Source organism: Ammospiza nelsoni, chromosome 20 (genome assembly GCF_027579445.1).
Source record: "Ammospiza nelsoni isolate bAmmNel1 chromosome 20, bAmmNel1.pri, whole genome shotgun sequence".
NCBI classification, from domain to species: Eukaryota; Metazoa; Chordata; class Aves; order Passeriformes; family Passerellidae; genus Ammospiza; species Ammospiza nelsoni.
Genome location: NC_080652.1, coordinates 1,170,760 through 1,189,312, shown reverse-complemented (window position 1 = coordinate 1,189,312; position 18,553 = coordinate 1,170,760). Strand labels below are relative to the sequence as shown.

The 18,553-nt window shown below is 48.4% G+C and overlaps 1 protein-coding gene across 2 annotated transcripts in view; it reads left to right on the top strand.

Moving 5' to 3' along the window:
* Window positions 1-18,553, top strand: part of EXD3 (exonuclease 3'-5' domain containing 3) — a 251,090-nt gene that overhangs the window by 87,900 nt on the left and 144,637 nt on the right. For both annotated transcript variants that reach the window (XM_059486425.1, XM_059486426.1), the window contains exons 7-11: window positions 4,952-5,005; window positions 5,422-5,561; window positions 6,389-6,489; window positions 12,247-12,320; window positions 13,508-13,546. In XM_059486425.1, coding sequence (XP_059342408.1) covers window positions 4,952-5,005; window positions 5,422-5,561; window positions 6,389-6,489; window positions 12,247-12,320; window positions 13,508-13,546 — 408 coding nt within the window. The remainder of the gene's footprint in view (window positions 1-4,951; window positions 5,006-5,421; window positions 5,562-6,388; window positions 6,490-12,246; window positions 12,321-13,507; window positions 13,547-18,553) is intronic.

The following is an 18,553-nucleotide window of genomic DNA, read 5'->3' as shown; positions in this document are numbered from 1 at the left end:
ACAGTAATATTCTCTTTGGGGTTTGAGGGAGTGTGTAGACCCTGATAGGTGTCAATATCTCAGCATTCCTCAGAGCTTGCCCATATTCCTGCCTCGGGTTTTGGCCCTTTCTGACCAGCTGGTGAAGCCGGGGGTTCCTGCTGCCAGGATCTGGGCAGCCCTGGTGATCCATCCCGAGGATGGATGCTGGGACTGCCAGATTCCAGCTTGCCTGGCTCGCCCTGCAGCCCAGCACTGCACAGGGCAGTGCTGGCTCTGGGTGGGGAGGGGGTTTCTCACCGTTCACTTACAGCCTGCTCGCCCTCATTAAAGTGTTTGTTTTCCGAGTCAAATGAGCCTGCGAATGAGGTGTTGCTTTGCTGGAGATCTTATCGGCCGTAAACAGACTGTTAAAAATAGGGTCCTTTTACACAAAACTTGGTTGTGGAGTGAAACAATTCAAAACACGATAATAACAAAACAAAATCTTAAAATAGCTCGGAGTTGAGACCACAGACACAGCTGCCAAGCACTTTCATCTTTATTACAGTTACTCATATCTCTTTTCTTACTATTCCCATTGTAAACAGGCTGATGTTATCTCTGCTGGCCTCCTGCTCAGCCCAGCCCCTGGAGCTGCACCCTGATCCAGCCTGGTGCCTGTTTCTAGGGCCCAGCTCACCATTCTCCTTGCACGTGTGGCTTCAGGCATGGAGCGGGCAGGTGCCCTGCTCTGGGAGTGTTCCCTCTTCCCGGAGTGTTCCCTGTTCCTGGAGTGTTCCCTGTTCCCAGAGTGTTCCCTGCTCCGGGAGTGTTCCCTGCTCCCAGAGTGTTCCCTGTTCCTGGAGTGTTCCCTGTTCCCACAGTGTTCCCTGTTCCCGGAGTGTTCCCTGTTCCCAGAGTGTTCCCTGCTCCGGGAGTGTTCCCTGCTCCAGGAGTGTTCCCTGTTCCCGGAGTGTTCCCTGTTCCCAGAGTGTTCCCTGTTCCTGGAGTGTTCCCTGTTCCCACAGTGTTCCCTGTTCCCAGAGTGTTCCCTGTTCCCGGAGTATTCCCTGTTCCCAGAGTGTTCCCTGCTCCGGGAGTGTTCCCTGTTCCCAGAGTGTTCCCTGTTCCCAGAGTGTTCCCTGTTCCCACAGTGTTCCCTGTTCCCAGAGTGTTCCCTGTTCCCGGAGTGTTCCCTGCTCCAGGAGTGTTCCCTGCTCCAGGAGTGTTCCCTGCTCCAGGAGTGTTCCCTGTACCCAGAGTGTTCCCTGTTCCCGGAGTGTTCCCTGTACCCAGAGTGTTCCCTGTACCCAGAGTGTTCCCTGTTCCCGGAGTGTTCCCTGCTCTGGGAGTGTTCCCTGTTCCCAGAGTGTTCCCTGCTCCAGGAGTGTTCCCTGTACCCAGAGTGTTCCCTGTTCCCAGAGTGTTTCCTGCTCCGGGAGTGTTCCCTTCTCTGGGAGTGTTCCCTGCTCCAGGAGTGTTCCCTGTACCCAGAGTGTTCCCTGTTCCCAGAGTGTTCCCTGTTCCCAGAGTGTTCCCTGCTCCGGGAGTGTTCCCTGCTCCGGGAGTGTTCCCTTCTCTGGGAGTGTTCCCTGTTCCTGGAGCGTTCCCTGTTCCCAGAGTGTTCCCTGCTCCCAGAGTGTTCCCTGCTCTGGGAGTGTTCCCTGTTCCCAGAGTGTTCCCTGTTCCTGGAGTGTTCCCTGTTCCTGGAGTGTTCCCTGTTCCCAGAGTGTTCCCTGCTCCCAGAGTGTTCCCTGTTCCCAGAGTGTTCCCTGTTCCCGGAGTGTTCCCTGCTCTGGGAGTGTTCCCTGTTCCCAGAGTGTTCCCTGCTCCCGGAGTGTTCCCTGCTCCCGGAGTGTTCCCTGCTGTGGGAGTGTTCCCTGTTCCCGGAGTGTTCCCTGTTCCCGGAGTGTTCCCTGCTGTGGGAGGCTCTGCCATCAGCACCATCGCTCTCCCTGCTCCATTGCCTGCTGCAGCTGGAGGATGTTCAATTGCTGTTAAAAACCAGCTTATGGGCCAGGCTGCCCAGAGCAACGGAGTCGTCATCCCTGGGGATGTTCAAAACCACATGGGGATGTGGCACCCGGGGCTGTGGTCTGGCAGTGAACGTTGTGGTGGTGCTGGGTTGATGGTTGGGTTTGGTGATCTTAGAGGTCTTCTGCAGCCATGCAAACTCCATGAATCTCTGTGGGACTGGAGCTCCTGTGTCCTCCAGGCCTGCTGTGGGGGAGCTGTCTGCCGGCCCTGGGCAGGGAAGGGACAAATGAACATCTGTTGTTCTACACCCTTGGGGACAGGGTGGAATATCCAACCAGGGAAAGAGGAAAACCCAACCTGACACCACACATGTTCATCTGATTAAGTCACCTGTACAGTTACTAGAGCTGGAGATAAACCTCTGCCATGTAGATAACAGTGCTGCAATTATGTTAATCTGAACATTAAAAAGCCATTAGGGAGCTGTTGGACGTTGCAGTTAAAACTAAGGCTACAATAGGAGGTACTAATGAGATCAAATGATGAAATAAGGCCTGAAGAGTTGCAAATATTTTCTTCTCTTTTTTTTTTTTTTTTTTTTTTTTTTTTTTTTTTTTTAATGATTTCTTTTGATTCAGCTAACTTGAGGAGCTGGGAGGAAAGCAAAACCAGCTACCAAAGCTTTGGAGACCCAAACCCCTTTTCCACATCCACACCAAAAATAGCAACCTTCATCTTGAGAATAATCACTCAGCTTGAACATTGTGTTGTTAAACTGATAATGTGAGAGGAAAGAAGCAGCTCTTTGCCTGTGAGTTGTGGAATAGTTACAAAGTCTGGAGTTGGAGAGGTTTGGTTGAGGTTTAGCTGGGCCAAGCAAAGCTCCTGTGTGTTTCTGTTCAGTCTGTGTTAATGGTGATTCCTCTTTTTGTCACTTAAAATTCTTCTCTTGATTTCTCTTTTGAAGATGAAGCCTTGACTTCCAATGAAGCAGTGTTAAAAAAAAAAAACAAACCATGCAAACTTCCCCAAAACCAAAACCAAACCTAAACAAAAACCAACAGAAAAGACTGTTTTCCCACCTCTAAGTGGGACAGTAGGGTAGAGCAGCTGAATTTCCATGGCTTGTGTTGGTTCTCTGCTTTTGCACACTCAGTGTGATGCAGTGGGTGAAATACAGGCACCAATTCCCCAGAAAGGAACACAATCCACTGCTGCTGCTGAGAGCAGGGATGGGCTGTGAGGTGCCTGGTGCTTGTGTGGCCCTGCAGGACATGTGTGCCAGTGATGAGGTGAGTTCAGCTGGCACTTGAGTGATCACAGGAAATTCATTTCAAGGCATGTGCCTGCCCCCACTTGGGTTATTCTGTCTTTTTTCCAGAAAAGTTCCATGCAGGTGACATGTAATGGTGGGGTTCTCTTTCCCTGGGGAAATACACACTTGGTACTGCATTTTGTTTATGTGTTATGGGGTTTATAAGGAAGATGGAGACAAACATTTTAGCAGGGCCTGGAGTGGTAGGGAAAGAGGTGATGGTTTTAAACGAATAGAGAGGAGATTTAGATTAGATATAAGAGATTTTTTTTACAGGAGGGTGGTGAGGCCCTGGCACAGATTGCTGAGAGAAGCTGTGGCTGCCCCATCTCTGGAAACATCCCAAGTCAGGCTGGACAGCAGCTCTGAGCAACCTGATCCAGCTGAGGATGTCCCTGCTCACTGCAGGGGGATTACAACTAGGTTGCCTGTGAAAGGCCCCTTCCAACCCAAACCAATTTACTATTCTATATTCCGACAATTAGCACAGCTCTAACGTGTATCCATTTTGACAAATGTGTCATTTTCCTGGTCTTTCTCTCAAATCAAAATCAATCCCCAAGAGCAAGGAAACCTATGGAAGAGCTTTTCCTCCAAGCCCTACCACGCTGGTTTTATCCTGATGTGAATAAACAGGTGCTTGTGAGCTCAGTGGATTCCATTCCATTGCTGGTCAGTTCTGCACAGGTGCTCTGCCAGGATCCCAGGTGTCTTTTCAGCCCTTTGGGAAAATGCAGCCTGACTTGGCAGAGGTGTTGGAAGGACACTCCATGTCCAACCTCCTCACTCCTGGTGCCCTCTTTAGCTCTGACACACAGAGGTGCTCCAAGGCTCCTTGCCCCAGTTTCTGGCACAGGTCACTTTATTAAAGCCACCCATAAAGTGCTTATTCTGTATTTGGGATCCCAGTAGTTCTCACACACTACAGAAATGAGACACTCTCACCTCCTTTGAATGCTAATCTGTGCCTCCCAAGCAGTGCACAGTTAGAGCTTCATCCATTCCTGGTCCCTGGCTGGGATGGGACAGGCAGTGGCTGAACCAGCTCTTCTGAGTTTGAGTTCCTGCAGTTCATCCCAGCAGGTTCTAGAAGATCCTGATTTGGATCAGTTTGTGAACGTGGCAGGTCTTGGCTTATCAAAGACTCAGAGATCCCATGAAAGGGAAAAATACAATTCTTCCCATCTTGCTGCCTGTGGTGACCCTGGGTGCTTTCAGGGCTGTGGAATGACTCGGGAATTAGAGAAACTGTAACCTTTTGATTTCAGGGTGTTTAAAATCTTGAGTTGCTTTCACAAAATGCAATTGTTTTACCAAACTTCAGAGGCAGAGCAAGAATGATAAGGGTGGCTCAGAAAGGTATGGTGGGTCAGGTATTTTTACCATGACATTGATAGGAAATATCTATCCCAGCTGGTTTTGTCCAAGTGCTTCACTTGCTTTCTGCCCAACAACTTGATCTTTAATTTTTGCTCCAGAGGCTGTTGATCCTCAGATATGCAGCTCTGCCAGGAGTGTTCTTGTACTTTTGTGGAATAAATGTGGCCAAATGTTTGCAGGATTTGTGCTTGACAACATTACATAAATAATTAATACATTAAAAATGTGTATAACAGCATTTTTATTTCACTTTGGAATAATGCCCATTTATCCACTGTAGGGTTCTTCTAAATACACAACTTTTTTCATGTTTTCTAGGCAGCCATGCTGAGTATTAAGCTGAAATTACAGCCAGATCAAGATGTAGAGAAGGTGAGTCATTTTCTCTGCAGGCTTCTCTGTCATCAGATCCACCTTTTGTTAGCAGGAGATCCATCAGGGCCCTCCAAGTCCTGCTGCCTTTCACCTGAGGCTTTACTCCATTCCCAAGAAGTCCCTGTTGTGTGGTTGATGTACCTTTCCATGAGGGTTAGGCACAGAGTGTTTTATTAGCCCCCATTACACATCTTACCTGGTTTTTCTGGCTGCAGCCCCTCTAACAAGTCCTGGCTGTGCTCATCACTGAGGCAGAGATCAGTGCTCTGCTGCACTGAAGTTTTGCTCATATTTGTGTTACAAATGTCACAGCACTCCTGTAGGCAGCACTGGTGGCTTGGGCAGGGCTGGGACTTGCTCTCCTGCTCCATGGGGATCAAAGACAGGTGCTTTAACATAATTCCTTCTCCTAGATGTGTACCCCACTACTGCTCCAGGATAAAGCCAACTTGGTGGAAGAATATGTGGCAGAATATCCCGAGCTCCAGAGGAAGCTCTTGCAGACCCTGGACACATGGTGTGAGCCCAGCTTCAATATCAGGGACATCATAAGGTAGGAACACTTGTCTTTCTGAACAGCTGGGGCCAAGGTGCTGCCAGAGCACTGTGTGTCTGTCCCCTGGCTGTTTGTCTGTGGTCAGAGCAGTGTGTCTGTCCCCTGGCTGTCTGTCTATGATTGTGTCCCAGTGTAAGGGAGTGCAATATATTGACTCTTTGGCTGAAAAAGGGAAAATTCTGGTGGCTGTGTCAGAGCCTTCTCCAATGGCCCAGGCTGTAGAACAGAGGAATCCTTGCTATTGACAGATGCTGCATTGCTGCCAAGATGAAACCTGTGCAGGACACCCCAGCAGCAGAGCAGCATCAAAGCTTCCCAGGGAGGTTGGAGCAATCAGCCTCTTCTGCTTTGCTGCAGACAGGGGTGACTTTCAGTATCGGTTGTACAGGTTTGGCAGGAAGATAACACCATGATGAAGTGGCAGAAAAACAAGAGATGCAAGTGGTTAACCTTCCTCTGCTCATCAACTCCTGGTGTGTGTTTTCACTTCTGAATTGCCTCTCATTCAAATAACTCCTGTCACTCAGAGCCAGCAGCACAGTCAGAGTCACAGTGTAGCTGCAATAGCTGCTGATAGCTCTTAAAAAGACATGAAAAGGAGTTGCTCATTTTCTCTTTCTTTAAAATGAGCCTCTGGACTTGCTTCAAGTGGTTGACTGAAATTTGTGTGGTTGTGCTGTTGGCTTTTCACTGGATCTTGGGAAAGGCAGGGCCTGTCCTCCTCAGCATCCCGCAAACCCCAATCCCTGTGCTGGTAAATGTCTGCTGTTTGGGAAACATCCTTTAGATGATGCCACAGATGTGTCTCTCTGGTGTTGTTACAGACCATATCAAGGCCTGTCCAAGTGCAAACCCGAAAAATTGAACCGCAGAGTGCTCAGTAAGCTCATCTTCAGGCTCCTGGAGAGATTCAACATTGACTCAGGTATGGGATATTACAACATATTGTGGACTTATCTCAGTAATAAAGAACAAAGTCAATTTGTCTTCTTCCATGTTCATCAAGGAATCTTTGCTGTCATTTATCCTGGGGAATTTCAGGGTTTAATTAATGACATCGAAAAAACAAAGCTGGCAAGTTATGGGAATTATCACTTTGTGCTGTCAAAGAATGAAGTGCTGGTGACTAATAGGCTGCTTCTGCCATGATCTGAAATAAATCCTGACCTCAGCATGGCTCTGCATAAACACACCATGGTCAGCTCTGAGTTATGACTCCATTCCTCTCACATAAGAGGCAAGTCATTATTCACTGGGGATCTGTTTTCTTGAGCTGTGGGTGCGTCAGCTGAGATAACCCTTGGGAAGCAAGAGCCTCAAGCCCTTTGTATTCTTTGCATAAACTAGGGTTGGTGGGGAGAATTTTAAGGCTCTTGCAACCTTACAAGAGAAGTGGCACATTCTCCATCACTTCACCAACAGGTCTCTAACAAAATCTGCTTTGCTTTGGTTCTTAGTGGGCACTGTTGATTTTTTTCTTCTCTTTGGGGCCTTGCACCAGACCCTTTTAGGTGCACCATTAGCTTTTACCCTGCAGAGGTTCCCATCATCAACCCAAGGTATGCAATTATTTTTTCTTGGACTGAAAAGGGTTTTTTAACCACAAATTGTGGGCTTGTTACACCTGTCAGCAACACTATTGCATATTTAATCTTCCCATCTTCAGACTGGTGTTCAAAAGTTACCGAGATAAACCTTTCAAACCCTCACTGGAAGAGAAGTGAATATATTGAAACCCAGCACGTTCATGTGAGAGCTGAGACATATGGGAATGATTTATTTAGAAATTAAAAGCTTCCCAGGAGTTCATTAGTTTTCAGTAGTTTTCCCTCCTTGACAGTGTTGGGCATTCAATTGGCTGTGTTGTCTTTGATGATCTGCAAAGAGGAAAGTGTTGTTCTTCTTTCCTTATGAAAGCTCCACCAAGGGCATGATATAATGGTAGAGGTGAAGTGATGTAACTGTTCAGATGCAAAATCCTGAGAAATAATAATTAAAGAAAAGAAAAATCTAGAAGAGGAGCATGTGTTGGGCTCTGGTGCACTCCATGGGATGCAGTGTGCTTTGACCTAGTGATGCTTTCCAGATGTTGTAGCTGCTGCTAATGGCCAGATCTTTGTAGCTCTCCACAGCCATTCACTGGTGAGGAGATTCCTTGCGGTAAATACAGATCCCATTCCTTCCAGACAAATGTCCTTCCAGATAAAGGTCCTTCCAGATAAATGTCCTTCCAGCCGTCTCCCATGCAAACTGCAGTGTCTGCAGTGCAGGACAAGGCCTCGCTCAGGAGGGCTGCCCACCTCTGCTGGTGTGAGAGGGGATGTGGGCACCTGTTTTGGACTTCAGCTCAAGCCAGTGCTGGGTGACTCCCACAGTCCCAGAGAGGACAGTAGGTGTTTATTTTTTGCATCATAGCACAAGCAGGAATTCCCACATTGCTAAACTGTGGCTGTCAGTCTCATTTGAAGTGCTTTGGAGGGGATGAATACCTGCAGAGGAATTGCTGCCTTAGTGCTGGGCATGCTGGAACTGAATTGGGAAATGCTAGCAGCTGGAATAATGTGCCTTTCTTTGTCTTCCCATCTCCCCCTTCCTTTCACTCAGAATTTCTGAGTGTTCTTTCTCCATTCTTTAGTAAAAGTAACTCTGACTGGAAGGGAAAATTACACAAAAAGTAAGCAGCCTGGGCAAAGCATACAGATAAAAGAAACCTTCATTTCTCTTGTTCTGAGCAGCTCCCCCAGATGCTGGTGGTGAGGCAGAGCTCACACTTGTCACCTCACCTGGGCTTGTCTGGTGCTGTGGCTGCTTTCGGTCTCCTCCTCCCATGACTCCCACTCACTGTGAGAGCCTGAGAGCAGCAGCAGGGAGGGAAGTGGCTTTGATGAGAAGGGCTGGAGCAGGATGGGGTTTCTGGGTATGAGAAGGCAAACTTGTGTGTGACTCAGTTCTTGCAGTTCCAAACCGACTTGGAGATTTCACTGCTTGAGCTCACTCTTGCCCACTCACAGTAAATCACACGGAGGTGTCCATCAGCAACTGAGAACACTCCTGGGAACTGCCAGCCCTGAATTTCAGAGCCAGATAGGAGGTGGCCCAATTAAAAAAAGATCTCACACCTCAGGGAAAAAAAAATAAAGCTGTCCCCTTAGATTAGTCTTCCTGTTCTTTTTCAGAGCTGTATTTTGGTATTCCTGTTAAGTCCCAAACAGGGCATGGGAAGTGGGTTGAGTCCCAAAGGTGTCCTAATAAACTGTGTGTGAATTTCATTTAATTACCCTGATTGGGGGAGGAAGAAGCTGGGCAGAAGTGGTGTGTGATTGAGGAAACCGAGCTTTATAGAGTCTTTCCTCACACCTGGGTCAGTGTGCTCGGCCTTAACGAGCTTGTAGCTTTTCCAAGCTAATTACTTAATAGTCTTTGGAGACCCTGTGAGATCGACTTTACAAATGCAAGTTTCAGTCAAAACAGATCTCAGAGGTGAGGGAACAGCCCTGTCCCAGGGTTGGCATGGTTGAGTCTGTTCCCTGCTGTGGTTTGGCACAGCCAGGACACAGAGACAGCTCAGTGATGTTTTGCGTTGACAATTCCCAAGTGTGAGGTAGAAAGGATGCTGCTCCAAGAAGTGTAACAGCCTCATCTGTTGGGTTTAGTGCCTCCGTGCCAATGAGGGAGATCCAAGAGGAGGGACAGAGGGGACAGAGGGGAACCCGAGAGCCCCGGTGCCGGGGGGCTGTGCTGGGACAGTGACAGACAAGCGCCTCCGGTTCCGAGCGCTGTGAGCGAGCGTTTGCCGCGGGCTTCCGAGGTTTCTGACATGAACCAGCAGGAATGTTCCCGTCGCTCGAGCACCCACTTGTCCGTGTGGTTTAAGGTGGGATTTCCGTCCGTGTGAGCGCCCCGGCCGGCCCGCGCTGCCGGGAGCGCCGCGCTGGGGCAGCAGAGGGCAGGAGAGGGCTGTGCACGGCCACAGCTGCACAGGTGAGCCACAGCTGGCCACAGCTGCACAGGTGAGCCACAGCTGGCCACACATCTGCACAGGTGTGCCACAGCTGGCTGTGCACGGCCACAGCTGCACAGGTGAGCCACAGCTGGCCACAGCTGCACAGGTGAGCCACAGCTGGCTGTGCACGGCCACAGCTGCACAGGTGAGCCACAGCTGGCCACACATCCTCAGGGCTCAAAGAGCTGACAACCCATGTCTAGGCAGTCACCAGTGAGAGCCCTCACCAGGCAGAAGATGCTCTGTTAGAAACAAGGAAATGACTTGTACAACTTAACAGGAATGCCTTTGGAGGGAGGACCGGAGGTTATTCCCTTTTTTTGCTCCTGACTTCCATGGTGATTTTCCTCCAGAGTGTTTTAACTCAGGTGTTAAATACCAGCACAGCTCTCCATTCTGTTGTCTCTCTTAACAAGTTATCCTTCACCCTCATGTTTTTCATAAAATCCCCAACTGGTTTAGTTGGAAGGGACATTAAAGCCCACCCAGTGCCAGCCCTGCCATGGCAGGGACACCTCCCACTGTCCCAGGCTGCTCCCAGCCCTGCCCAGCCTGGCCTTGGGCACTGCCAGGGATCCAGGGGCAGCCACAGCTGCTCTGGGCACCCTGTGCCAGGGCCTGCCCACCCTCACAGGGAACAATTCCCAATTCCCAATATCCCATCCAGCCCTGCCCTCTGGCAGTGGGAGCCATTCCCTGTGTCCTGTCCCTCCATCCCTTGTCCCCAGTCCCTCTGCAGGTCTCCTGGAGCCCCTTCAGGCCCTGGCAGGGGCTCTGAGCTCTCCCTGGAGCTTCTCCTCTCCAGGTGAGCACCCCCAGCTCTGCCAGCCTGGCTCCAGCCCTGGAGCAGCTCCGTGGCCTCCTCTGGATCCAGTCCAACAGGAGCTGGGCCCCAGGGCTGGGGCAGCTCTGCAGTTGGAATCTCCCCAGAGCACAGGGGCAGAATCCCCCCTTCCCTGCTGCCCATGCTGGGGATCTGCCCAGGGCAGGGGGTTCAGGGCTGGGGCAGGTCCAGCTCGGAGCCGCAGCACCCCCAGGTCCTTCTGCCAGGGCTGCTCTCGGTCTGTTTTCTGTCCAACCTCTGTGTGTGTTTTTGATTCATCCTTCTCTATTTTTTGGTTATAAAATATAGAAACCCAGATTCAAACTCAGTTCCTTTGCTCCATCAGAATAAAATATATCACCATTGCCTTTAAACATGTTTCCAGTCCATTCACGTTCCTCTGTCTTTTCCACAAACATTCAACTCCCCCAGTTCTGCCAGAGCTTTGGATATTTCCTTTAGAAGGTCAAAGAGAAAGCTGTTCAGTGGATCTTTTGGGTGGCCTGGAGGGGTCATGTCATGGTTCTTTCTGAAGAGCTTTGAAAACATTTAAGTTAGGTGGTGGTGTTACTAATTTTTACTTTGATCTTACATTCTTTAGAGAGTGATCCTTTCCATGAACTGATGATTTTTCCTCCAGACATTGGGACAATATCCAGAGGAAAGATCACCATATTTACTGGTGCAATATCCTACGTGATAATGGCAGTGATTTCCTTGGATGCTTTGAGGGGAAGGATTTGTTGCCACACTGTGGAAGATTAACGTACAAATAACAGCTTTAATCCTTTCTGTCTGAGATGGAAACGTTCTCATTCTGAGGTGACGTTTCAGGGCACTCTGAAGAGCTGCTGTAACCAGTGGGACATCAATCCACACCCCTGTGATCCCAGGCTCTGCTATCCAGAGATCACTCTTTGTTCTCCTGGGGTTTAGTCCTCGGCCATGCCCTGTGTGGGGCACACAAAGGGATGAGGAATCAGCTTCTCCCTGTGGCTGCTAATTCCAAGGAAGCTACAGAGAATTTCAGCTTCCTGTTCTCTGTGGCTGTTTGTGACTGTGGCCCTGGTCCCAGTGAGATGGTTTTGGTTTTGGCCCCATGTGAACGCCAAGGAAGGCTTTGGTGAAGCCCTTCCCTGTGCAGGCAGCCCAGCATCCAGCAGGAACTGACAGATACCTATGCTAATGCCACTGCTTTTATCTCCAGCCTTTATCTCTCCTTGCACTGGATTTCAAAACAAGCTGCTATGTGAAGATCTTGGGTTTTGCAGTTGTAATGAGCCATATCTAATGAAGGTGACAGCAATAAAAATAATAACAACAACTGTGGCTTGCTAGCTCAGCAAAGCAGTATTTCCCACCCTCTTTGTGTGGATGTGGAGCCTCTTTCATGGATCTGTGTTTTATCGGATAAACTTCAGCCACAAGTTTACATCCTGAGTGAGCTGTTCACAACTGCTTGAATGAATTAGCAACACAGGTCCAATTAAACCCGAAAGAATGCAGCCTCTAGAGACTGAGGCGGTGCCCATGTGAGGATGCTGCCTAATTAAAGGTGTGAAGTCATTGACTGTGGAGCATATTGAACCAGAGAGTGGATCTTATCGCTCAGGGGTGGTGGAAGCAGAGATATCAGACCCAAGAATTAGCATTGCTAATCACGGATGAAAGTGTAAATAACAGTTTATAGTTGAGATAAGCTGACAGTGTGTTAGTCTGTCCCTCATTGTTCCAAGTGTGAGGGCATCCTGCCTTCCACAAACCCAGTCTGACGCTGGGGAAGGAAAAGTGTAATGTCTAGACAGTAAAACTTCCAGGAAATGCTGCGTACTTAAATGTCTTTTTCCTTCTTTCAGCTCTCTGCCCTAATGTCATAAATCAGCGGCACTTGAGAACCCTGAACTACCTCTTTTACAAGAGATTTGTTGAGGTATGTGCTGTGTTGTGTGTGGGGAATGAGGATTTTGGTTACATTTACATTTTTAATAACTTACTTGAGATAATCAAAATGTATTAATAGTTTATGATCAAGTTTATTTTACAAGTTCTGCTCCTAAGCCCTCCCAATCCATCAGGGAAGCCTCGGATGTGTCTTTGCTGCCTGCCAAACCCACTGCCAGGGGAGATGGGGAGGATGGAACACTTCAGCCTCCTGCATCTCAGAGCTTTAATGTTGGATGATGTCACTGTAGGGAGCTTGGTCATCCACAGAGGGAGCAGAGAGTATTTCTCCAGGTGTATTTGTTTAGCAGAGGGAACGGATTCGTGATCTGGTGTTCTGCTCTCTTTGGCCTTCCACTTCCTTTGTTTTGGAGAATTTGCTTGCTTTAAAGTATCCAAGCTGGCCAGTTATTTCCATTAAGGTACATTTGGCAGCTGTTTCTGGACACAGTCCCTTCTTCTGAGAGTTCTTTGGTGCTCTCTGTTTACCATTCTCAGCTGTGTCTGAGCTCTGGTTAAATGTCTCCTTTATCTCACTAATATTTAAATTACATGCTTGGATATCTCAAAGCTGTTTTCTTTGAGGCTCTTGCTCCCTGTTTGCTCTTGTGTATTTCCATAAAAGTGACACTGACACTCCCTGTTTCTTCTGCCAGCTCTGTGCTGAGACTCATGGTGGCTCTCATGCAGTTCTTGGCAGAGGGGATAGCAGGTTCCTTCCTGAGTTTCTCCCCAAGTTTGGCTCTGAACTGCATTAGAATGGGAATATTACCTATCAGTTTTCTTTCCCAGACCTCATGATTCCAGAGGATTTTTCATGATTTGACTGTTGAGAAAAATTGTATTTGTATATTCTGAAGGCTCAGCCTTGCAGATGAGGCCCGAGATGTCTCCCTTGGCTGGAGCCTCCAGGAGGGCTCCCCATGGCTGGCTGGAGAGATGGGCTGGGCACAAACTGCACAGGAATTTTTATGTTTCACGTGCTGTGGTGTAAGAGTTCCCTGATCCAAGCTGTTCTGCCATGCCTCAGCTGGAGACACTGAGGAGCTGAGGTGTCCTGTGTGTCCAGTTTGCATTCCTTGATCACAGGTGATGCCAGAGGTGTTCATTTCTAGTTTGCTGTATGGAACCTCCTTCCTTTCCTTCCATGGCTCAGCAGTGATTTTGTCTTTTCAGAAAACCATGACTGAGGAGAACTGGGCAGACCACATCCAGGTGAGTGTGAATTTCACTGGGTTGTTTGCTTGGAGGTTATTTGAAGATGTTTTAGCATAACCAGCTCTGGATGTTGTAGTCCTGCTATCACAGTTTGCACTTGCTCAACTCTTTGAAAGCAAATTGTAAATGCAGTGAAGAGCAAGGGAGAACATTTGTGATTTAACTCCTTTTACATCTTTGAAAATGCTTTCTTTTGTCTGGAGCCAAATGAGAGCATTTGGACAAAGCTCTCACAGATGCACAGGGTGGGATTGTTGGGGTGTCTGTGCAGGGCCAGGAGTTGCACTGGATGATCCTTGTGGGTCCGTTTCACCTCAGGATATTCCATGGCTCTGTGATTCTGTGATTTAGATAAGATTATCAAATACATTCTTTTACTTTCCTGCACTTGTAAGTGAGCACTACAAGTATTTACATTGATTGACAAGGAAGGGGGAAAGGAGGCTGTACCTCAGGAGCTAGCAAGGTGTGTGAGGAAACTGGGATTAATGTTAGATTACCTCTGCATGCTCTGACCAGTTTCAACAGGTGACTGATGTTGTGACCTCTCTGTCTTGTGCTACAGGATATAAGTAATTTTAACAGCACAAGGAGAAGGGAGCAGGGTGGGTTTTCCTTGGTGCATAAACCAGAAAGTTCAGGCAGCTCCCAAGTCTCCCCCTCTGGAGAAGGAGCCTCAGGATATCCTGGGAAGTGCATGTGTAGTGCCTGGTGAGCCCTGAGAGCACAGAGCTGCATACTGCACTGGGGCAGAGGGTTGTCTTGCTTTCCAAAGGATTGCAAACTCTGTATTTCCTGCTTGTTGCCAACTGGTGTATTTTTCACAACTGTGTAATTATCAGCCGAGTGGTGCTGAAACTTGCCTGTTATCAGCCTGACTCGGTGCTATCAGAGATCCCTGTCTCTGGCATCAGTTGAAAGTGATGGGAATCTGTACCTGTGCATCTGCAGGAAGCTGAAATAACAACCTCTGCAGGCTGGTGGCTGCTGCTGGCAGGAAAAAGAGGGAATAAAAGAAGGATCTTTGAGCAAGTTTTGGTTTTCAGTGCAAAAACTAACACTCTCCAGGACTTTATTTGTTTTGAAAGGTTGGGCTTTACAGGAGGGAATGGCTCAAAGTTCACTCAGAGCTTCATAGAATCACAGGATCCCAGACTTGTTTGGGTTGGGAGGAACCTAAAAGCCCATCCAGTGCCACCCCTGCCATGGCAGGGACACCTCCCACTGTCCCAGGTGCTCCCAGCCCTGCCCAGCCTGGCCTTGGGCACTGCCAGGGATCCAGGGGCAGCCACAGCTGCTCTGGGCAACAGCTTCACAAAAGGTTAGAGCTTTACCTGTGACCTTACATGTTTGACCTAAAAAATTCCTTAGGCTCCTTGTGGAGCTGAGGAGCCCTCACATTTGCATTGTGTGTCCCATCCCTGTGCTCACCTGAGGCTCACATAAAGTTTGAATCTCCCAAGCTTTGCCTGGTCAGGCACTATTAAGGACTGGAGGCAGAGGATGAGACACAATGTGACCTCTGGTCACCTGCAGGAATAGAAAAAACTCCCCAAAGACTCCACAGTGACAGACTCTCAGGATTATTGGATCATTTTTGGATGCTTTTTTCAATTTGTAGTTCAAAGAGGTTGGAAGTCTTCATGGGATTTTTTTCAATTTCAGTTTTTTTCAATTTCTTTGCAGCAGCCATAAAAAAAGACATACATTATATTGATATGACTAGCTCTAGTGATTATATAGGTAAAGATATCAGGATTTATAGAGATACCAGGAACTCTGGTGAGGTGGGACTGTCATTGCTTGGAGCTCCCATTGCAGCCAGTGACATTTTGGGACTGGGATTTTCTTTTGTTCACCCTGGGCAGTACAAGTACAGATTTGTTCTGTTCCTGCTCTGTGGAATGAATCCTAGGTGTGATCCTGACTGCTCCTATAAACAGCAGAAACTCAGGAGTTAATTGTGGGGTCAATAAAACCTGTTTCCAGCCCTGTGGCAAACTGGTTTAGCCCCCTCTGCCTGCCAGCACTCAGTGGCTGAGCCAGTGTCCAGGCAGGGATGGCAGAGGAGGCAGGAGGGGAAGGAGAAGGATCAAAACCTCTTCATAGCTGAAGAAAGCTGCCCTCATCCCCACTGGCTGCTGCGGGCCTGGTCAGCCAGGAGAGCTGCCCCTTGCAGCCCCTTCTCCAAGAGGAGATGCCTGGAGGGCAGTCAGGGGGGAAGAGACTGTGCCCAGTGCCAGCTGCTTGCTCTGCATTCCCTTCCTGAGGGGTCCTGGGCTGCTGGAACACAGGGAGTGCCTGTCCTCACAAGAAGTGGAACATAGGGAGGATATTGGTAGACAGGCAGGGAAAAAGAGGCCGGGCATGAGGCTCCTGTCTGCTTTCTGTGTGCCCTTGTGGTGCCATTTTGGCATGCTTTGTGTTTGTCCTGGCCTGGCAGCTGCACAAGGAAGGTTGAGTTGGGCAGAGCAAGCCTAGCACAGCTGGTCTGTGCTCTGGTCAGATGTGTTCAGGGTGCTCCTGCCAGCCACTGCAGGCCAGCAGCAAGAAGGGTTGTGGAGGGCAGATGTTCCCCTGGACATTCTGTAGGACAAAATCACTAAAAAACATAGAAGGGGTTTCTCCATGGAAGGAGTCTCTCCATGGAAGGAGTTTCTCCATGGAAGGAGTTTTCCATGAAGTAAACACACATGGAACTGTGATATCAATGAGAAGCACGGTAGGGGAGTGACTCTGGTGGCAGGTGTCACCTCTGGCAGGGTTTAGGTGTCAGACTCTGTGTGAGACACTTGCAGGAGGTTGGCAGCTTGACAAGGGCCCTGCTGAAGGACACCTCTCTCAGAGGCCAGCTGGAGCACCAGAACATCTCAAATAGCACCAGACACATGCATTTTGGTGGCCTGAAATGTCCCAGTTTGACAGAGAACTTGGGTGTGGGATGGTTCTGCTGCCCTGCTCTCAGTGGGGTTTTCTCACTGGGGTTTTGTAGTTAGGACCTTCTAGACTTAGCTGGGCTGGTCAGTGCCAGATCAGTTTAAAATGTTATCTCAAATATACCAAGAAGTTATACCAAGAAATCTCCATGTTTGTTTGGCCTTTCCTGTGATGAAACTCCTTCTCCTGTGGAGCAGAACTGGGTGACACTGCCCAGCACTGCAGCTCTTGCTGGGGACAGTGACTGGGAGCAGCACTGGCAGACCATTGGTTTATTTGGGACTGTCAGTGTTAGAACCACTGTGAGGTGTGGGTAAAAGTGGGATTTTCACTTTTATTGACCTTAAGCAAGGGGCTTTTTGCTGCTACATCCCAAATTGTTTTGTACTAGTGTTTGCACAGGGAAACTATCCCTTAACTTCTCAAAATTAAACATCTGAAACTCTTGTAAATGTGGTGCTCAGAAAAGCACTGCTGTTTGGAAAGATGTCCCTTGTTCTGTGAGTGCTCCTGGGGAGCAGGGGCCTTTTGTTCAGGATGAGAGGAAACAGCCTCAAAATGCACTAGAGAATGTCCAGATTAAATACTAGGAAAAAAAAAAAATCATGGAAAGGGCTGTGAAGCACTGAAATGGGCTGCCCAGGACAATGATGGGGTCACCATCCCTGGAAGTGCTCAAAAAATGTGTGGATGTGGCACTTGGGGATGTGGCTTGGTGGGGAATGTGGTTGGTACTGGGCTGGTGGTTGGACTTGATCTTAGAGGGCTTTTTCTACCTGAATCATTCCACAGTTCTCTGATTCTGCACTGACCTTGGTGTGTGCTTTGAGAGGAGGGTGCAGGGATGCACGTCCCAGAAAAGGGCTCTCATTTTCCTCAGGCCCCCGTCCTGCAGCTCCTCGGTCTCTGCTGGGCTTGTGAGGATGCAGAGCTGGGCTCTGGGGGCAGCTGTTCCCATGCTCTGCACAGGGAGAGCCTGCAGCTGATCTCTGTCCTCCTCCAGCTGGGACAGTGAGATAACTTATTTATTTTAACATTTCTGACCATGAAAATCAAGCACTGTGCCAGCTCCTTTTCTGGGCGAGTAGGGGTCAGATGCTGGTAATTCCTAGGAAATGCAGAACTCCAGTTCCACTACAGTTCAGGGGTTGTTATGCTGCTTACAGACAATATTCAAAAATCTGCCCTTCTTTCTGTGTAATACATTGGAAAAACATTGACAATTCTTGGTACCTAAAAGGTGTAAATTACCTTACACTGCAGCAAGGAGTTGATGTAATCTTATTTATTTGACAAATTAATTTCTAAATGGCAGTGGCTGATGCCAAGATTCTTTCTGTACAGAACCATTTTGACTTCAATTAAAACACAGCTACCTCTGGAATAAAATGTAAAAGCTCTTACACTCAAGGAGGAGGAATAAAATGTAAAAGCTCTTACACTCAAGGAGGAAATTTTTAAAGGGATTTTAAAGGGTAGAATGCCATTTATTTTTTCAAAGTTTTTTTTGTGGCCAGAACACCTGGCCAGGATTCCTGGGAAGTCTTTAATAAGGACAAGGAGTCCAAAAGACCACTTTGCAAATACCTACATCCACTACTCTTCCCTGGAACCCCTGAGCTGAAGGAAACTTTTCAACTGGTCTGAGTACAGCAACATCTCTGCAGTGAGGAACTGAATATCCACAGGGAAGGGAGCAGTGTGTGCTGTGCAGATGGGAACGATGCTCTGGAGGTGAGCAATAAGTGACATGACTCTCAGTATAAGGCTGCATACAAAATCCTCTCTCCCTCTGGTTGGAGTGAAGTGTTTATTCAGGGCTGGGATGGCTTTCATCACTCCAATGTCAAGCCCAGACTGGCTCTTTTCCTGGAGGGTGGAAACCTGAACGAGTTTAACCAGCCAACGTGTGGAGTCCCCTGTTAGTACTTATGGACTTCTTTAGCAGGAAATCAAACCAGTAGATGATTGTTTTGTTCCTTCTGGCCTTAGAAGTCTCAGGGAGGAATCATCAGCTGGAATGAATGTTCATGGTCCCACCCGTGGTGCTGCACGTGGTGCTTGTGC